Source organism: Austrofundulus limnaeus, unplaced genomic scaffold, assembly GCF_001266775.1.
Source record: "Austrofundulus limnaeus strain Quisiro unplaced genomic scaffold, Austrofundulus_limnaeus-1.0 Scaffold263, whole genome shotgun sequence".
Classification (NCBI taxonomy): Eukaryota; Metazoa; Chordata; class Actinopteri; order Cyprinodontiformes; family Rivulidae; genus Austrofundulus; species Austrofundulus limnaeus.
Genome location: NW_013952665.1, coordinates 118,428 through 135,774, shown reverse-complemented (window position 1 = coordinate 135,774; position 17,347 = coordinate 118,428). Strand labels below are relative to the sequence as shown.

The 17,347-nt window shown below is 40.0% G+C and overlaps 1 protein-coding gene across 1 annotated transcript in view; it reads left to right on the top strand.

Annotated features, from left to right (window-relative positions):
- lrba (LPS-responsive vesicle trafficking, beach and anchor containing) overlaps positions 1 to 17,347 on the top strand; it is a 121,318-nt gene that overhangs the window by 84,254 nt on the left and 19,717 nt on the right. The window contains exons 35-36 of the mRNA XM_014020673.1: positions 2,134 to 2,242; positions 13,318 to 13,484. Of these exons, the coding sequence (XP_013876127.1) occupies positions 2,134 to 2,242; positions 13,318 to 13,484 (276 nt within the window). The remainder of the gene's footprint in view (positions 1 to 2,133; positions 2,243 to 13,317; positions 13,485 to 17,347) is intronic.

The following is a 17,347-nucleotide window of genomic DNA, read 5'->3' as shown; positions in this document are numbered from 1 at the left end:
CACACACACACACACACACACACACACTCAGGCCTCATAAGATCCCCAGGGCCACCCCGTGATGGTGTGGCTATTCAAGATTCTGAGCAACAATCAATGATGGAGGAGAGTGGAGAGGTTTGGGAGTGAGAGTGAGGACGGAGGACCTGTGAGTTCAAGGCTCCATTCAATACCTGCTCATCCCACAGGGATTTGGGAGAAGGAGCGAGGTTAGGCAGAAGGTGACAGGAGCTCTGATTGCTGGTTCCTCTGTGACACCGGAGGAAATCACTCTTGATTTCTCTCTGTCCATCTGTCAGTTTATGCCTTTCTGACTGAGCCTTTATCCATTTGTAATAATTTTCTTTGGCTTTTGCTATTTATCGCACAGGTTCTTTGTTTTTTTATTTTTATTTTTTCCCACAATCCTACTTTTATCAGTGTCTACCTTAGATGGTCACACTAATCTCTACTGAGCCACAGATTTTTATAATCGGCAGGTGTTAAATCCTTGTAGTACTAACTGGATTAGCAGTGTAATCCTTTGACGTGTTTTTAAGAGGGATTTAAAGAGTTGGCTGTTATTTCATCTTAACTAGTGATTAATGCTGAAGGTTGCTTAACGGAAAATGCAAATTTAGTAGGGAGTAGTCATAAAAAACAAAACAATAAATAGGTCCTAATTAGTTCTAGATTTCTTAAGCTTATAAATTGCATATTTCAGCTTAATTAAACATTTTAAAACTAAGTTTGTTTTTTTAATTGTTAACAAAATAAACTGTTTTTTTCTTTTTAAATATTTCTAAACTTTTGTGCATTGTTCATTTGTTTGCCATGTTTGCATATTTCATGAAGCAGGGAATTTTGTACATCAGCAATACTGCAATACGGGAGAGCACAAAGACACATTTAACAGGAAATACTGTATAAGATGAATAGAGAAACATTTCTGTGGACCACAAAGCCATTTTTGGACTGGACTCATCTTTTACAAAACAATGTAAAAGATACATTTTTGATGCTTTTATTCAGTCGTTTGAGATAGACAATGGTGTCAGTGATAAATCCAGCTAATATCTGATACCTGCAGTCATCTACATGAATTTTTCAGTGTTTCAGTCACGTTTATTGTCAACTTCACTGTTTGGAGGAATAACATTTACATTTTAAAGATACCAAAACACATATTTCACCTTTTAAACTTACAAAACATAATTGCAGTCGCAAAATGTCATGTGGGGGCAATAAAAAGGTTTATGCTTTTCAAACAATTTATTAATTTAGTTTTAATAATTAAGAAAGACTCAAAAAATAATCATCTGTTCACCCACATTGTAGGTTAACCGTGAATAATTGATCTGTAATAGGTTTTGCTGATGGCTATCTTGAATTTTAGGCAGTTTTTTTCTAGGTTAACCCAGCTTTAGCCGGTATCCACATGTGCAATCATCAGAACGGAGGTCCATAAAGAAGGTCAGTTGTTGGGTTATTGATAGCGAGGTCTGAACAGAGTCACGGAGGTTGAAGAGGCCCCAGCGCCTCCGCTCCCCTGCCGCACTGTGCTGAAACAGCAGGCTTAGGTTACAGTCGTCCTCAAGCAGCTGAACTCTCTTCCCACCTCCAGCTGCAGCCTGCTCAAAGCGCCTGCCCTCCACCTCTCCTCCCAGTCCCGTGCTCTTTTATTGTTCCACTTTACACGGCTCTGATCTGCCAGCCTGTAGAGAGGCTTCCCTGACCTGCGTGCAAACACACATAACATGCGTGTTTCATCAACGCTGATAAGAGCAGGGGAGGTGGACTGCATATGTAGTAACATGGGCAGAGGTCCTCGCTCTTGTCAGATGCATACGGTTAACAAATCAATTAGCACCTGAACCCAAGACAAATCTGGTTTAGGTTGGTTTCCAAATGAGATTTTCTGCTCATTCTGCATGCTGCTTTTATTACCGTTTTATGGATGTTAAATGGTTGTTGTTGTTTTTTTCAGGTTGTTGCCATGCTTTTAAAACTAAAAAGCACAGGATTACTTGATCATTATGAGATGATTTTCCTCTCTCACTACAGATAGTAACACTTGTAGTTTTTTACTTTAAAAATGTGAGTAATCAAACCTACTTATACATATTCCTGATGGCTATTTCCTATTCTCCCCAGGCTTCTCAGTCACACCATGAAGGACCATCTGGTTCGTGTTGCTAATGAAGCTGAATTCATCCTGAGCAGACAGAGGGCTGAAGACATACATAAACATGCAGAATTTGAGGTAAGTTAATACAGTAATTCAGATTGGTAATTATAGCTACGCCAGGAAAGTGAATTAAAAGATCAGAATAAATATTGAATGTAAAAGTAATAAAACCAATATTTTTTGCAGGTAAATCAGCACATTTGATCAGATGTTTGTGACATAGAAAGAAATAAATAAGAATAAAGTTTGCAAAATAAATTTTGTGGGGGGAAAAAAACTGTATTATTTGTCTGTGGTGATCATGTGTGCCACATGTCACCAACCACTGTGTAGTGTTTATTTGTCCTTGCACCTCTTGCTCGATCTGCAGACTTGCCCCCCCACCAAAAAAAAAAACAAAAAAAAAAAAACACTTCTCCTCTTCCTCCTGCCAGTTGTTACAAATGCTGCCATTTCGCTGGCAGCTGCTGGACCAGCTCTGTTCCGACACCAGCACCGCCACGTGCTGCTCTCTTCCCGCTCAAACGTTGCTACCCCTCTGTCCTCTGCTTTCTAGATCTCACCAAGATGATTTCCTGTCCTGCTGAGATCATGTCCATTATACTCCCAGTGGGGGTGTATTTTGATGGTGACAAGGATACAGCAGCATCCTCCTCCTTTTTATCGCTCCCTCACTCAGTTCTCTGAAACTTGCCAGTACTAAAAGATGGAGACAGACCTGAGAGGACTGACTTTGTGTAAACCCATCACACCTCACCCACCTTACTGTAAAAAAACAATGATTTTACTCCACAAGATTTAAAAATGACTGTTGGAAGGAAATTTACAAATCTCTATTATTAGTAGTATTTATTTTTTGTATAGGCTCCTTATATTTTATTTTTATTCACTCTGCTTCAGGTTTCAGCCATTTGCAGTTTGTAATCTGTCCCTTCAACATAAACACTGCTGAAATGTGTTTATTATACAAATCATGCAATTTCTTGTCTTTCTGTTAGCGAAATATTTCCTGAATCACAGTTTTAGTTAAATCCTCAAATAAGGATCACTGAATATACATTAACTTTAAAGTCAACCCAATTAAAGGTGGCAATCGCAGCTAAACATTCTTAGCAAACACAAAAGCACCTCTGGCTCAGTTCATTTTACAGATGTTGAGCTAAATGTTGGTGTGGTTGTGGCTGAGGGTCATCCTCATCACACAAATCACAGTTTGCATTTACTGTTACTTTGTGACGTGCAAACGTACAACCAGAGGGAAGGTCAACATTTTCCCCTTTACTTTTGTACCTCAGGGTTGTAACTTTTTACCTCCGCCTACCTTTTCAGTGTTTCCTTCCTAATCAGATATCGAGCACCGCACGTCCCAAACTATGTTTCACAATTGAATTCCTCACTTAAATGCAGTTGCTCCTCTGTGACCTCTGAGAAGAAGTGAGCCTCTGATAAGTCTTGCTCTGATATTGCTGTATTGATTTTTGCCTCCATACAAGCTCCGTTTGAGGCTGCTGAAGCCAACGGTTTCATTTTGCACTGCCACAATAAAAATAACAGGCCAATGAAACACCCCCCCCCCACCCCCCACCTCAGGGGGTAGAGGCTGGAAGGTTTTGAAAAAGAAAATTTCATCCATGTCCTGGTTTTAAAATATCGTTCTACTACAGTGAAGAACGAGAGTTTATTATTGTTATTGTTGGGGGAAAAAAAAGAAACTACACAGGCCACCACAATGTCACATTTTTGATGTCATTGATGCTCCTGAAGTAAGGAAGATGTGCACAGCATGATCTGCAAACAAAGCAACAAATTTCAACTATCCCCTAAAATGGAAATAATTCAAAATATTAAAGCAAATTTATGTTTCTTTCTTGTCAGATTTCATATCTTAGAAGGCGTTGATAGAGGGGCCTTTTGATTTAGATACTGGTTTCCCTCAGAGACAAAACATATGCTTTTCCCCTCTCGCTGTCTCTCTCTGTTTCTCACTCACACTCTCGCCAGGCTCTCTGTAGAGCAGAATTGAGTTATCTTTGGCCCTGAGAGTAAGTTATTACAGTGGGCTTAGGGTGAAACAGAGATGAAGATAACTAGGGGGAAATCCAATTACCTTTTAGGGTTCTCTATCTAATAGGATCCTTAATGTGAAGGAGATCTGCAGATCGGATGCTGCGGCCCCGCACACCAAATGATGGACTGATACCTCGCAGAGAAGAGGGACAGAACCCAAGAGATAGAAAGAAGAGAGAAATCGAACTCGCTCTTTTTATGGCGCTGTTCATTAGGGATGAAATGTGGTGGGCTCAGGGGCACAAGGGCAGATAAGAAGGTTCAGATAGCAAAGAGTGAGCAGGACCCGAGTCATTTCTATTCTTTCTTGCCTCACCTTTCCTTTCTGCACAGCTTTTTTCTTTCTTTCATATAGCCCCTTGATTCATCCTCTCCTGTTATATGGAGTAATTGAATTGACCATTGGAGGGGTCCTGTGAAAGCCACATGATAGCAGCTAATTAGTGCACTCTGCCTTAGTGTTTCCTCTGCTGAGCTTGTAAAACCAACCGGCCCTTCTCCTCGTGTTAATGACGTTAACATTGAGTTGAAACTCAGTATATTGTGTTATCATAGTCCTGGTCATCTCATTAAAAACCAAAGGAAGTACAGAGCTAGAGTAAAGTGTCCAGGGAAAAAGAAATACAAGAATTTAACTGCAGTGTTTGTTTGTACATACATGCAAGCATAACATTTTACAAAATACAACACATCTTTATATAATTCAGGTTTTAGCTATTCATATTTCAAAAAAAATTATTCCATTGTTTTCACAGTTTTAAACCGTTGGAAAGCCTTTTAATGTCCTTTTTAAATGGTGCCACATTTTTAAGGAGCATGCATTTGTGGGATGAGCAGTAGCACTGAGTTTGTGGGTTGCACACATGAAAATACTTCCATATCTTTTCTGCCAACAGCTTTTGCTGTTGCTATTGACTCTTGTTTTGAGCTTCTGGTACTCTCAGGTGCTGTTTATCAGGTGCCTGGTTTAAGATTTATAATCAAATACCATATATCATCATTTATAATTATAATTGATATAAGCCAAGAAGCCTTGTTACAACAAATAAATTGTCCACCAAACACAAATTTCACCTAAAGTGTTTTATTTATTTATTTATTTATTTATTTATTTATTTATTTATTTATTTATTTATTTATTTATTTATTTATTTATTTATTTATTTATTTATTTACTTTTGCTGCAATTGAATTTTTTTAGTGCAGAAATGTCAATATTGCATAAGGACTTTATTTTATGTCTAAAATGAAGTGGTTGGACCATTGTTTGAATCTTTATTTGGCTGCATTTACATAAAAAACAACTTGTAACTGTTTGATTAATCTATGAATTTTGAGTAACAATCAATAGTTAAAAAATGTTAGCCTATACAGTGGGGAAAATAAGTATTTAGTCAGTCACCAATTGTGCAAGTTCTCCCACTTAAAAAGATGAGAGAGGCCTGTAATTGACATCATAGGTAGACCTCAACTATGAGAGACAAAATGTGAAAAAAAATTTGAGAAAATCCTTTTGTCTGACTTAAAGAATTTTTTTGCAAATAATGGTGGAAAATAAGTATTTGGTCAATAACAAAAGTTCATCTCAATACTTTGTTGTATATCCTTTGTTGGCAATGACAGAGGTCAAACGTTTTCTGTAAGTCTTCACAAGGTTGGCACACACTGTTGCTGGTATGTTGGCCCATTCCTCCATGCAGATCTCCTCTAGAGCAGTGATGTTTTGGGGCTGTGGACGGGCAACACGGACTTTCAACTCCCTCCAAATGTTTTCGATGGGGTTGAGATTGGGAGACTGGCTAGGCCACTCCAGGACTTTGAAATGTTTCTTACGAAGCCACTCCTTTGTTGCCCTGGCAGTGTGCTTGGGATCATTGTCATGCTGAAAGACCCAGCCACGTTTCATCTTCATTGCCCTTGCTGATGGAAGGAGGTTTGCACCCAAAATCTCACAATACATGGCCCCATTCATTCTTTCATGCACACGGACCAGTCGTCCTGGTCCCTTTGCAGAGAAACAGCCCCAAAGCATGATGTTGCCACCCCCATGCTTCACAGTTGGTATGGTGTTCTTTGGATGCAACTCCGCATTCACTTTCCTCCAAACACGACGAGTTGTGTTTTTACCAAATAGTTCTACTTTGGTTTCATCTGACCATATGACATTCTCCCAATACTCTTCTGGAACATCCAAATGTTCTCTAGCAAACTTCAGACGTGCCTGGATATGGACTGGCTTAAGCAGGGGGACAAGTCTGGCACTGCAAGATCTGAGTCCCTGGCGTCGTAGTGTGTTGCTGATGGTAGCCTTTGTAACATTGGTCCCAGCTTTCTGCAGGTCATTCACTAGATCCCCCCTTGTGGTTCTGGGATTTTTCCTCACCGTTCTTGTGATCATTTTGACCCCACGGGCTGAGATCTTGCGTGGAGCCCCAGATCGAGGGAGATTAGTAGTGGTCTTGTATGTCTTCCATTTTCTGATTATCGCTCCCACAGTAGATTTCTTCACACCAAGCTGCTTGCCTATTGCAGATTCAGTCTTCCCAGCCTGGTGCAGGTCTACAATTCGGTTTCTGGTGTCCTCCGACAGCTCTTTCGTCTTCACCATAGTGGAGTTTGGAGTGTGACTGTTTGAGGTTGTGGGCAGGTGTCTTTTATACTGTTAACGACTTCAAACAGGTGCCATTAATACAGGTAATGAGTGGGGGAAAGAGGAGCCTCTTAAAAAAGAAGTTACAGGTCTGTGACAGCCAGAAATCTTGCTTGTTTGTAGGTGACCAAATACTTATTTTCCACCATTATTTGCAAAAAAATTCTTTTAAAGTCAGACAAAATGATTTTCTCAATTTTTTTTCACATTTTGTCTCTCATAGTTGAGGTCTACCTATGWTGTCAATTACAGGCCTCTCTCATCTTTTTAAGTGGGAGAACTTGCACAATTGGTGACTGACTAAATACTTATTTTCCCCACTGTATGTTCCTAAATTTGTCCTCAAGAACAAAAGGAGGCTACACTCTACAGTGTAGCATGGCACAATGTGAATTTGCAACCAAAAACGATTATGTCAAGGACCTGACGTGAGCAGTTTTTTTTTGATTGAGACCACTTGGCACAAAAGAGCAAAAACACTTTCTAAGATACAAACCTAAAGGCAGTTATATATAAAAAAATTACTAAGAAACAAGGATTTAAGGAATAAAGCTTACTCAAACACTTGTAGAAAAGACTTGGAAACCACAACTCCCACAGGCTATTTTCACCACATTAAACTGATGTGAGAGCTCAAACTGATAGCTGCCACCAACTGTAGCTTGCTGTCATGTTGCTGTCGCAGCTGTAATGTAGAATGTCAGCGGGGCTGGATGCCTGAGCATCCCATTATAGGCAAATCTGTTGTCAAGAGAATAAAGCAGCAACTTCTGTATTCTACGGACTGTATTGCAGCAGCATTAAAAAAGGGATATCATGTTTGCATAGAAAAGTGAGACATTTTAAATATTAGTTGAACAAAAAAACACTCAAAAGCTGAACAACTATAGTTATTCTGGAGGATTCCTATTGCAATCTGAATAGTTGTCAAGATATTTAACAAGGAGACATGTTTGGCGTTTTTCCTCTTTCTTTACTGTGGAGTATGAACTGTTTTGTTTGAGACACTGGGAGGTAGAAAAGGAAAGTAGGCTACAGAGGGTGGTTGGTGAACAGTAGTCTCAGTCCTGCTGTCTTGTCAACATAATGAAGTCCCCAGGTACCTCCTCCACTGCTCCCATCATTATGTGTGACCAGCTAAGCCCGAAATATGACTTCACTCCACAGTTACCTTTGTTTCAATCTGACATGGTCTGTTTAGTTACTGGAAGAATGTTCTCTTGATTTTCTTTTTTGTTCATTCGGGCACCTTAAGGTGAACTTACAGCTCTGAATAAGTGTCATTGTTATAATGAGCAGTACAAATCTCTGTCAGTGGTATGTGTTATGTGTTTTTCAGGCATTTTGTCTTTTAATAAGTCTATGTAATCTTTGAATGCATTCTTTTAGCTATGCTTTCATTTGAGTATTTGTCATCTCCAGATGACAATTTTTTAACACTAACAAATATTCATAGGTTTTGTGTGTGGCATGACCTTGAAGTTGAGCTTGAATTATGGAGGGAAATATGGCAGCAATCTAGAGGGATGTGGCAAAAGGAGGGCATTGTTTTGTAGAGACGAGATGTATCTTTATAAGGAAGATGGAGAGGCTTCCAACCAAACATGGTGAATGACCGGCCACAGACTGTGTGAAGGGTGGAGCGCAGAGGGAGATAGTTTGATAAGTGTTGTGCCTGCGTTAACCTTGATGGCCACTAGCTTTTGCCAGCAGCAGGGATCTGTTTCAACTGGATTAGATTATTTTTTTTCTCCCTCTGGCGTTACGAGAGAAGAGAAAAAAATCAATACTCGGGAGCCCTGCATGACAGGGGCATCGTTCCAGAATTGAAGTAGCTGTCAGACATTGTCATTTGGTGACTTTTGTTCGCCATTGTACTTTTAAGCCCTCATTTTTCTCCCCCTCCTCTTTCTTTTACTCGTTTCTTTTCCAGCCCATTGTCTGAATTCCCCCGGTGACATTTTATGTTGCAATTTGAAAACACGAGGGCAAGAGATCAAGTGCAAGAGAATCTCTCTGAAACCAATTGCTGGACTGGTTCAGAATCTACTTTTGTTTAGCGACCCCATCCTCCTTTCTCATTTTGTCGTCTTGTCTCCCTGGACCTCCATTGTGTTCCGGGAGGAATTTATTTGTTGTGCATTTGCATTCTCTGATACAAGACAATGACAGGCCTGATGTTTCGCCTTCCTCTGGACAGATTCTCTGCCCGTTTGTAAATGAAACCCTCGGGGAGTGCTTGTCGACGGATGGGAGAAATTGGAGACTCTTGCAGAGCGATAGCCGAGCCGTGGAGAGCTTGTAGCCCAGATGTGCCACCAGTGTCAAGAGATTGCAAATCAAGCGCTTTAATAATATATCTGCTGGTTTTGTTTCGTCCTCCCGCTCTTCTACAGAAGATCCTGAGACTCTGTACTGTCAGAGGGGGTGGTGTTGAAGACTCACTGTGGCATGGCAACACCACTAGACCTTTCTCTGTCACTCTAATTGATAAACACAGTGCTGATATCTTGTAATGAGCCTCCATTCTCTGGTCTATTATACTGGTTAACCCTCTCAACCCACAAAGGAAGAGAGGGAGGTAGACAAGGCATCATCTGACAACAAATTCAGCATTTGTGATACCAGCTACAAATGGTACAACACCACTGCCGTTTTCTTGATTTTTAAGGTGGTTATTTGCCAAAGTAAAAGGGCAAAACATGATCGGATGGCAATTATAAACTAAATACGTAAGCAGTTTTATTTCAGCCAAAAGTTTCCCTGTGCGTCTTCCCTGATTTAGGGAAAAAAAGTTTTGGAATGGCTAGAATGCATTTGTTTCCATACGTTTCGTTCTAGGTTTGAATTATTATTTTCTGCCATTATGTGACTTTAGGTGATTATTGTTCTTTCCACTCTGAAGTCACCTCACTGGCAGGCCGTTTCCTTCCCAAACTGCATAACACATTCGTTTTTTAACCTTGGATGGATTATAGGAGACGCGACTCATTGTAATTGACTCGATTAATGCCAGTCATTATAATTTTGTCCACGCTAAGCTGCCTCTCCCAGCAGATCCAGCATCCACACTGGCCGACCCTGTCAGCCAGGCCTTGTAATGGAAGGTGCTGCTCGTGATTACTGTGACGCGAGTCATAAAAGCCCTGTTGCCAGCAAGTTGTGCCCTCCTGGCTGTCTGATTAGGAAGCCAACAGAGCATAGTCTGCCATCCCTTCACGCCCCGGCTGCGTGTTTTTACTTGGGAAAACAAAAACACCTGTTTCTTTGATGTTCCGCTTTTACTGCTTTAGTAACTTTGGACTTGAAAAAGGTTCTTCTAACTTCTAATATACTACTAAATCACTTCTCATGGTTGTCCGATGATTTCAAATACGTAAATAAAGAGAGTTGTTTTAAATAGACACCCATACAAAAATCTTTTTAATTTCTGTTCTGTATTCTGACAGGAATCCTTTGTGAAAGTGAATGCAGCGTGGGGGACAGGGTGTTTTGCTACAGCCTTCACGATGACATGACATAATAAGTCCTTCATCATAGCCAACATATTTTTTTCTGACCTCACATCAGTGGAATGATCCCTGGCATTAACAGTGACTTGTCTTTTCCAATTATAGGCAAACCTGGCTTTAGCTTTTTAATGGCGCTACTTATACGTTCAGCTCCTTTGGTTGTTATTTTAGCGGTGAGTCTGTACGTTTGGTCTTTTCTCCCTTAGTCGACTTTGGCTTTGCATATAAGAAAAGCCCATTACAGCATGAAGGGCTTGGGTGTTTGGGCAGGCTATGAACACAGGTGATGAAGTGTTTGTTTATGGTTATGAGTTTGAACCCAGCACTGTTGATTAGTACTCCAGACTTTACATGTCTCACACCGGCACAGATGGAAATGGGCTCTGTACAGATCCGCTACTTGCTGAAATGACTGAAATCTTTAATAGGCCTTGTAAAAACAGAGGAGTCATACAATAATGTGTGTTCTTTTGTTGTTTCTTTATAATGTAAGGATTAAAATATTTATTTCCCGTAGTATTTTAGTCTTAGGGTGGGGCACAGTAGCTCAGTTGGTGGAGCTGTTGCCTCCCAAAAACAAATAAACAAACAAAAAAAAGGTTGCCTGATCAAATTCCAGCAGGGGACATATTTGGGTAACATTTGCATATTCTCTCCATGCATTTATGTGTTTTCTTTGGGTACTCCAGTTTCTTAGCCTGGTAAAACCAGACCCTTGTCCTTCACTTTAATTCGTACAGAGGGTCTGGACTCGCTGCTATAGAGAAGCGATTGTTTCTGGAGGCGTGGCCTCTGCTGGTGTGTGTTTGCCGCTGTGAAGGAGGCTAAGCTAAAAAGCTAACCGGAAATCACGAGCGCTGTAAACAACCCTACCGAGAGGAGAAAAGTACAGAGCCGAACGAGACGACTGTAAATGAGAGCTGCTGCTTTGTCAGACAAATTTAATTTAATTTGGAAGCCTTATCAACATGGACTGGCTTCATTCACTTCCTCCACTGCCGTATGCTAAAATAACTGACACTGCACAGAAAATCGACGTCATTCAAAACCCTGGCTTCTGTTTGTTGATTGGCCCAGGTAAAATAAACTACAAGCAGACACTGCGCAGAAAATCGACATTCTGTTCTCTGATTGGTTCGGCCAAAAATCTGCCAGCGAAATCCTTGTCTATGGGAGAAATGCCAGACGGAGCAGAGAAGCGAAACTAGAATTGAGCGGAGCTGCTTTGGACGGCAAGGGCCAGGCTACCAGTTTCCTCCCACAAACCAAAAACATGACTTCTTGGCTAATTAGTAGCTCTAAATTGTCTCTAGGTGTGAGTGAGAGAGAGTAAATGGTTGTTTGTCTCTATGTGTCCCTGTGATAGGCTTGCAACCTGCTCAGGGTGTACCCCACCACTCTCACAGTTACTGCTGGATATGGGCACCAGCTAACCAAGTTATGTCCACTGGTTCCACTAAACCGAGTTGAGTACATGTAAAGTAGTTTACATATTTTCTTCAAAAGACAATGTGCAAATTGCTCAATTTACTCAACGTGGTTTAGTGAAACCAGTCTAAGTAAATTCAACACTTCATTTCTTAGAGTGTAATCTGAACAGTTTTCTCATTTCACAATGGAAAGGTAGGGTTTTGAGTTAATAAACTTGAACTGAGAAAGCTCCTCAAATAAGATGCAAAATGTCTTCAAGAATAAAAAAAAAATTAAAAGTCCAGTTGTTTTTTATTACATTTTTTTGGAATTATCATGTCCACATGGCTGAGATTTTTCACCAGCATGTTACTGTCAACATGTTAGTCTGGTTGTACTTCCCTTCCATGCATAGTTTTAACTGATCCAGATGAACACACACACACATCACACAACGTGCCGCCTTTGCTTTTCTCTGCAATTTCTTCAGTCTAAAATTTGAAACACTCTTTTACTGAACCTGCCTCTACAGTCACTTGAGTTTGTGGATTTCTAGTTCATCATGCCAGAAAGTCAAGACCTATTTTAATGCAAAATAAAGGGACATAGATTTATAATTATAGCTGAGCAGCCTACAGAAAAGCCTCTCTAATGTGATTTATACCTATAGATTTTCTGTCGGATATGAAATGTCGTCTTTCATATTGGAGAGGAGGGCCCATTATAAAGTGATTTACTAATAATAACTTAGGAAAAGTGTGGTGCACTTGGTCAGCAGTGCTTTTAGGTGAATAGTTACTGTATCATTGTTGGACCAGTGGGGAAATATAAGGTTAATGCAAAAACATTTAAGCACAATCAATACTACAGTGATGACTAAATGTGTGTTATGCTTTTTGTTGCAGCAAATTTGCTTTTGGAATTGTGCTCAGAACTCAGAAAAATATAACTGATCAGTTCAAGGCAGTGTGTGTAATGTATTGAGCTTGTTTTTCCTCCTTTTTTTGAACCACCTCACAAAGGTTATCAGTTTGAAATGGGTAAACTTTGAATACAGCTTGAGTATTTGTTTTGGGAAATATACATTGGAAATAAAACAGTTTGAGATTATAGCTGTTCATTTCAGATGGTGTTGCAGAGTTCAAAGGCCTATTCTGATAAATTCTGACAAAGAAAAATGTCCTTCATGTGCATTCTAGGTAGCATGTGATTTGGTGTGCTGGAGGGCACAAGAAAATTCATGTCCACTGTTATTAATCAACATGACGTGATGACAGAAATGACCCTCCGCCTTTTTTTTCTTTTTTTTTTGGGGCATTTGCAAAGCTCTGGTTTGCCAGTATTGATGCTGTTCCATTGTTTCCATACACCTGCTTTTCAGGTTTTTGTTGATAGGAGTTGGTTCTTTTTATTTTTTTTTTTAGCAAATTTATGCAAAGAGTTTGCAACCTATACACCCATATCACTCTCACTACTTCATCTCCAATGCATTTATTTGTCTCCGTTTCCAGTCAAACTGTGCTGAGTATGCAGCAGAGAAACGAGAAGAGGAGAAAATGTGCGACCACCTGATCAGAGCAGCTAAATTTCGAGACCACATGACGGCCACACAGCTCATCCAGAAGATAGTGAATATCCTGACCGATAAACACGGAGCTTGGGGAAACTCTTCCAACAGGTAAAGCAAAAGTTGCATCCAAACTGTTCTCATTCTCATGCACACACATCAACTTGTACGAATTGTCCGTAAATTACACAAATGTAAGATTTTTTCCAAAACTCAGCTATTTATTTTACGTCTCAGAGCCTGTAGGACGTTTTTGAGAGTCAAGATACAGATAAACATCCGCTTATGGGTTTTTGTATGCTCAACTCAATTTGTGATAATTTACAAATAATAAAATATCCTGACAAAACAAAACAGCAAGTACACCATTTTTATGCTCCATACCAATATGCATCTTTGTCTCAGATTTCATTAAAATCATTGTTACAGCTTTAATTTCTCTATCTTATCTTTGAATAATCACAACTTAGCTGGGATGAAATTAGCAAAGGTGGAAATGTCAGCAATGGGTGAGTGATGTATTGACTTAGACGGGAGATGAAATCCATTTGAACAATCCCCGCTCCCATAAAGAACAGAGGGACCCTTATCCTCTGTGTTTGTTTGGCCAAATGGGCAGCAGAATTCAATGCAGCTATTCCCTAATGATGGCTGTTTGTGAAGGTAGTGTGTAATGGTGAGCAAGAGAGACGGCTGCTGGCTCACTCTTGTTAAGCTGAACCAAGTCTCCAGAGACTCGTCTGGTAAGGGTTAGTTTGCTTTTGGATCACGAGTCTATCCAAGGCTGCCTTTTTTTAATTATTATTATTTTCATATCTGGATGTGGTTTATTTCTGGTCACGTTTTTCCCTCCTTGATGCAATCTCTTCTCCTTTGTTTCTCCATGTGTACTCACAAAAGCGCAGTGCCACTTAGTATGGATATTGTGTTCTAGGAGCCCCGGCTAAAAAAGCTACCCATTACTGGTCCTTTATGGCGCGGTGCTATTGATGGTTTTCCTAATGGCTGCCGATGGGTGCAGGGAGCCATTGGCACCGGGCCTTGGAGTGCAGCGCTCTTTTAATAAATCACAATCAGTCCTGTGCCATTACATCAATATTTTTGGTCAATTACTGTGAAGGTCAGGTGGTGCACCAGACTCGGTGGTATTCAAGGCACAGGAGAAACATCTGGTGTTGCAGATCCAACAAATACGGGGGCAAGATTGACACACAAACATACACACATACAAAATAATAATAATAATCCTGCAAACCTGTGTACCTGCAGGCAGAAACTTTTCTGTATTGTACATACAAAATTTGGTGCAGCAATATCCTTACAATAAAATACTCAAGGTTTGAGCATTGGAAAAAATATAAAAATCCACTACAGAGACAATATGATGCTGTGTTTTTGCAGCAGAACTGTAAAAGCCTGCAACCTCATACACCATACAAAGCATATTCCCCAAAGTTTCCATTCAATATAGAATCCGAAAATGAAAATATTATTTTCTCGCGAGCTGATGGGAATTGTTGTTTGCTCACGGCAGGTATCTAATATCTTCTGACATGGTGTGACCCGCCTGAATGCAATTTGTGTCTTAATATCCAGCTTACAGCAGCTCTGCCCTCTGGAGAGAAGAGGTGTTAGGTGATTTTTTTTCTCTCCCCCTTTTCAGTTTCCTGCTTTGTCTTTCTTCTTTCTGCGGTTCTCTCTTTGCTTCTATGTCACAACATGCAATGTTTTTTTTCCTTTTTGTCTTCACTATGTCCTTGAACTTTCTTGTTTCCCTATCTACTTCATTTTTATCACCAAGTGAGGAATAAAGATTCCTTCTAGCAGCTGAGCAGACACACAGTTCATACACATATTTTTTTCTCAGCACCTTAAAACCGAAGTGTACATAGGATGCCAACCTGCTGTCGTTTTGGTAACAAATGAAATAACTGGAAGGTATCATTTTCTTTTTTTCCAACTCCCACATTTCCACCTTCCTTTACTTTCCTATTTTGAGCTCAGGCCCACTGAGAATTGAGCCGGCAACACTGTTTATTTGGGTCAGGAATCATCTCATGTACATGACACCTGGACAAAATTGACAGACAGAAAGGGAAGATGAGGACAGATGATGGAGAACGCCAACTTGCTGTCTCTGGAGACAAACTCCTCTCTCCTTTTTGTTTCCACCGTCTCTTCATTACATTCTCATAGGCTGACTAATGTACCGTGGACATCCACTCTGGATGCAGAATGCAGGGGGTTTATAAAGGGATGGTAGCTGCAGCAGGAAAAGTCAAATAATAAAAGGTTCAGGTGTGATGTTGAAGAACTGCATGCATCTTTTTAGCCAGTGGTGTTTTTAGCAATTTATCATTACTCGGTTTCCTTGAGACAAACCTAAATGAGTTGTAGATTTTTCCAGTTTACACCAACAAACCTCACCTACAGCGACTCCTCTCGATCACACACACACACACACACACCTCAAGCCTCGGCTCGCCTCCCTCTGCTCCTCCTCCTTCATATAAGCAGCTCATTTTCTGCAGCAGTGCTGCTCTAATGGACACCCTTAGGCTAGAGGCTTCCCAGCCAAGGGACATCCATCTTTTGGCATGTCACACTCCCGCCTGGCAAAAAATCTTTGTGATGTGCACTCCAATTTTTCTTCAGTAAATCAAATCTTCCTTCCTTCAGAAAGACGAATGCGTTGGGGTTGGAGTGTTATAGAGAAAATCAATGGCAGCAAAATTGAAACAGTATGCCTCCATATTGATCGGCCTTGTGAGATCGAAAACGAACAGCTTTGTAACTGTTACAGCGGACAGTTAGCTGACCTGTAATGGACAAACTATTGATATTAGCATTACTGTTTTTTTTTTGTGGTATGTCTTTTCACCAGTACACTGCTAAAGGGTAAAGGTTTATTCCTGTTTTATTTCTGCAGCAGATGATACCAAATGGTGTTTAAAACGTAACTGTGAAGGGAATGCTGTGAAATTTAGTTTAGTATTTATGGCATTTTTTAAAAGTATTTTTGAATACAAATTGTTTTCTACAAAATGAACAGTCTGTCCTCTACTGTTACAGGTGGCATATACTGAATGTAAAAACTGAACCATTAAACTGATTTATTTATTAAAATTTTGATCTACTTTTTAGCCACCATATTTAACCTCATGTTATTTTTGAAAATGTTAATTTCAGTTCAAAACTAGTCTTAGTTTTAAATTTAACCTGTATCAGAAACATAAAAATATGAAAAAAGCCATATTTTAGATTTGATTGAATTTACTTAAAACTAAGGCTCATCTGTAGTGAATATTTTAAGGAATTATTTTATAAGTTGTATTGCTATTTATCTAATTGCTAATGTTAATTTTAAAACATTAAAATTTCTCTTTATTCCATGTTTACAACTGATAAAAAACACATTTGCTCCATTTTAATGTGCAATATTGTTATTACCCAAATGAAAACTATGCGTTTATTAATACATTACCAAGTTAACTGCCATGTCTTAAGATCCAAACTGGTTTCTTTTTTTCTGCGAAAAAGATCCAGAATGCCATTTAATTTGAAATAATTTAGTCATTTAGTCGTTGAGTAAATGAGTTACAAAATGTAATATGGCAATATGCTTCTGGCTGCTGCTTATGACCTTTCACCCCTAAGTTTATCTATGCTAGCAAGCAGCTAATAATGTACTGTAGTGTTATCCATCTGGGGTTGGCTTGCGGGGGCAGCATCCTAAGCAGAGAGAGACCCAGACTTCCCTCTCCCCAGCCACTTGGGCCAGCTCCTCTGGAGGAATCCCAAGGCATTCCCAAGCCAGCTGAGAAACATAGTCCCTCCAGCGTGTCCTGGGTCTTCCTCTGGGCCTCCTCCCAGTGGGACTTGCCCGGAACACCTCACCAGGGAGGCGTCCAGGAGGCATCCTAACCAGATGCCCGAGCCACCTCAACTGGCTCCTCTCGAYGTGGAGGAGCAGC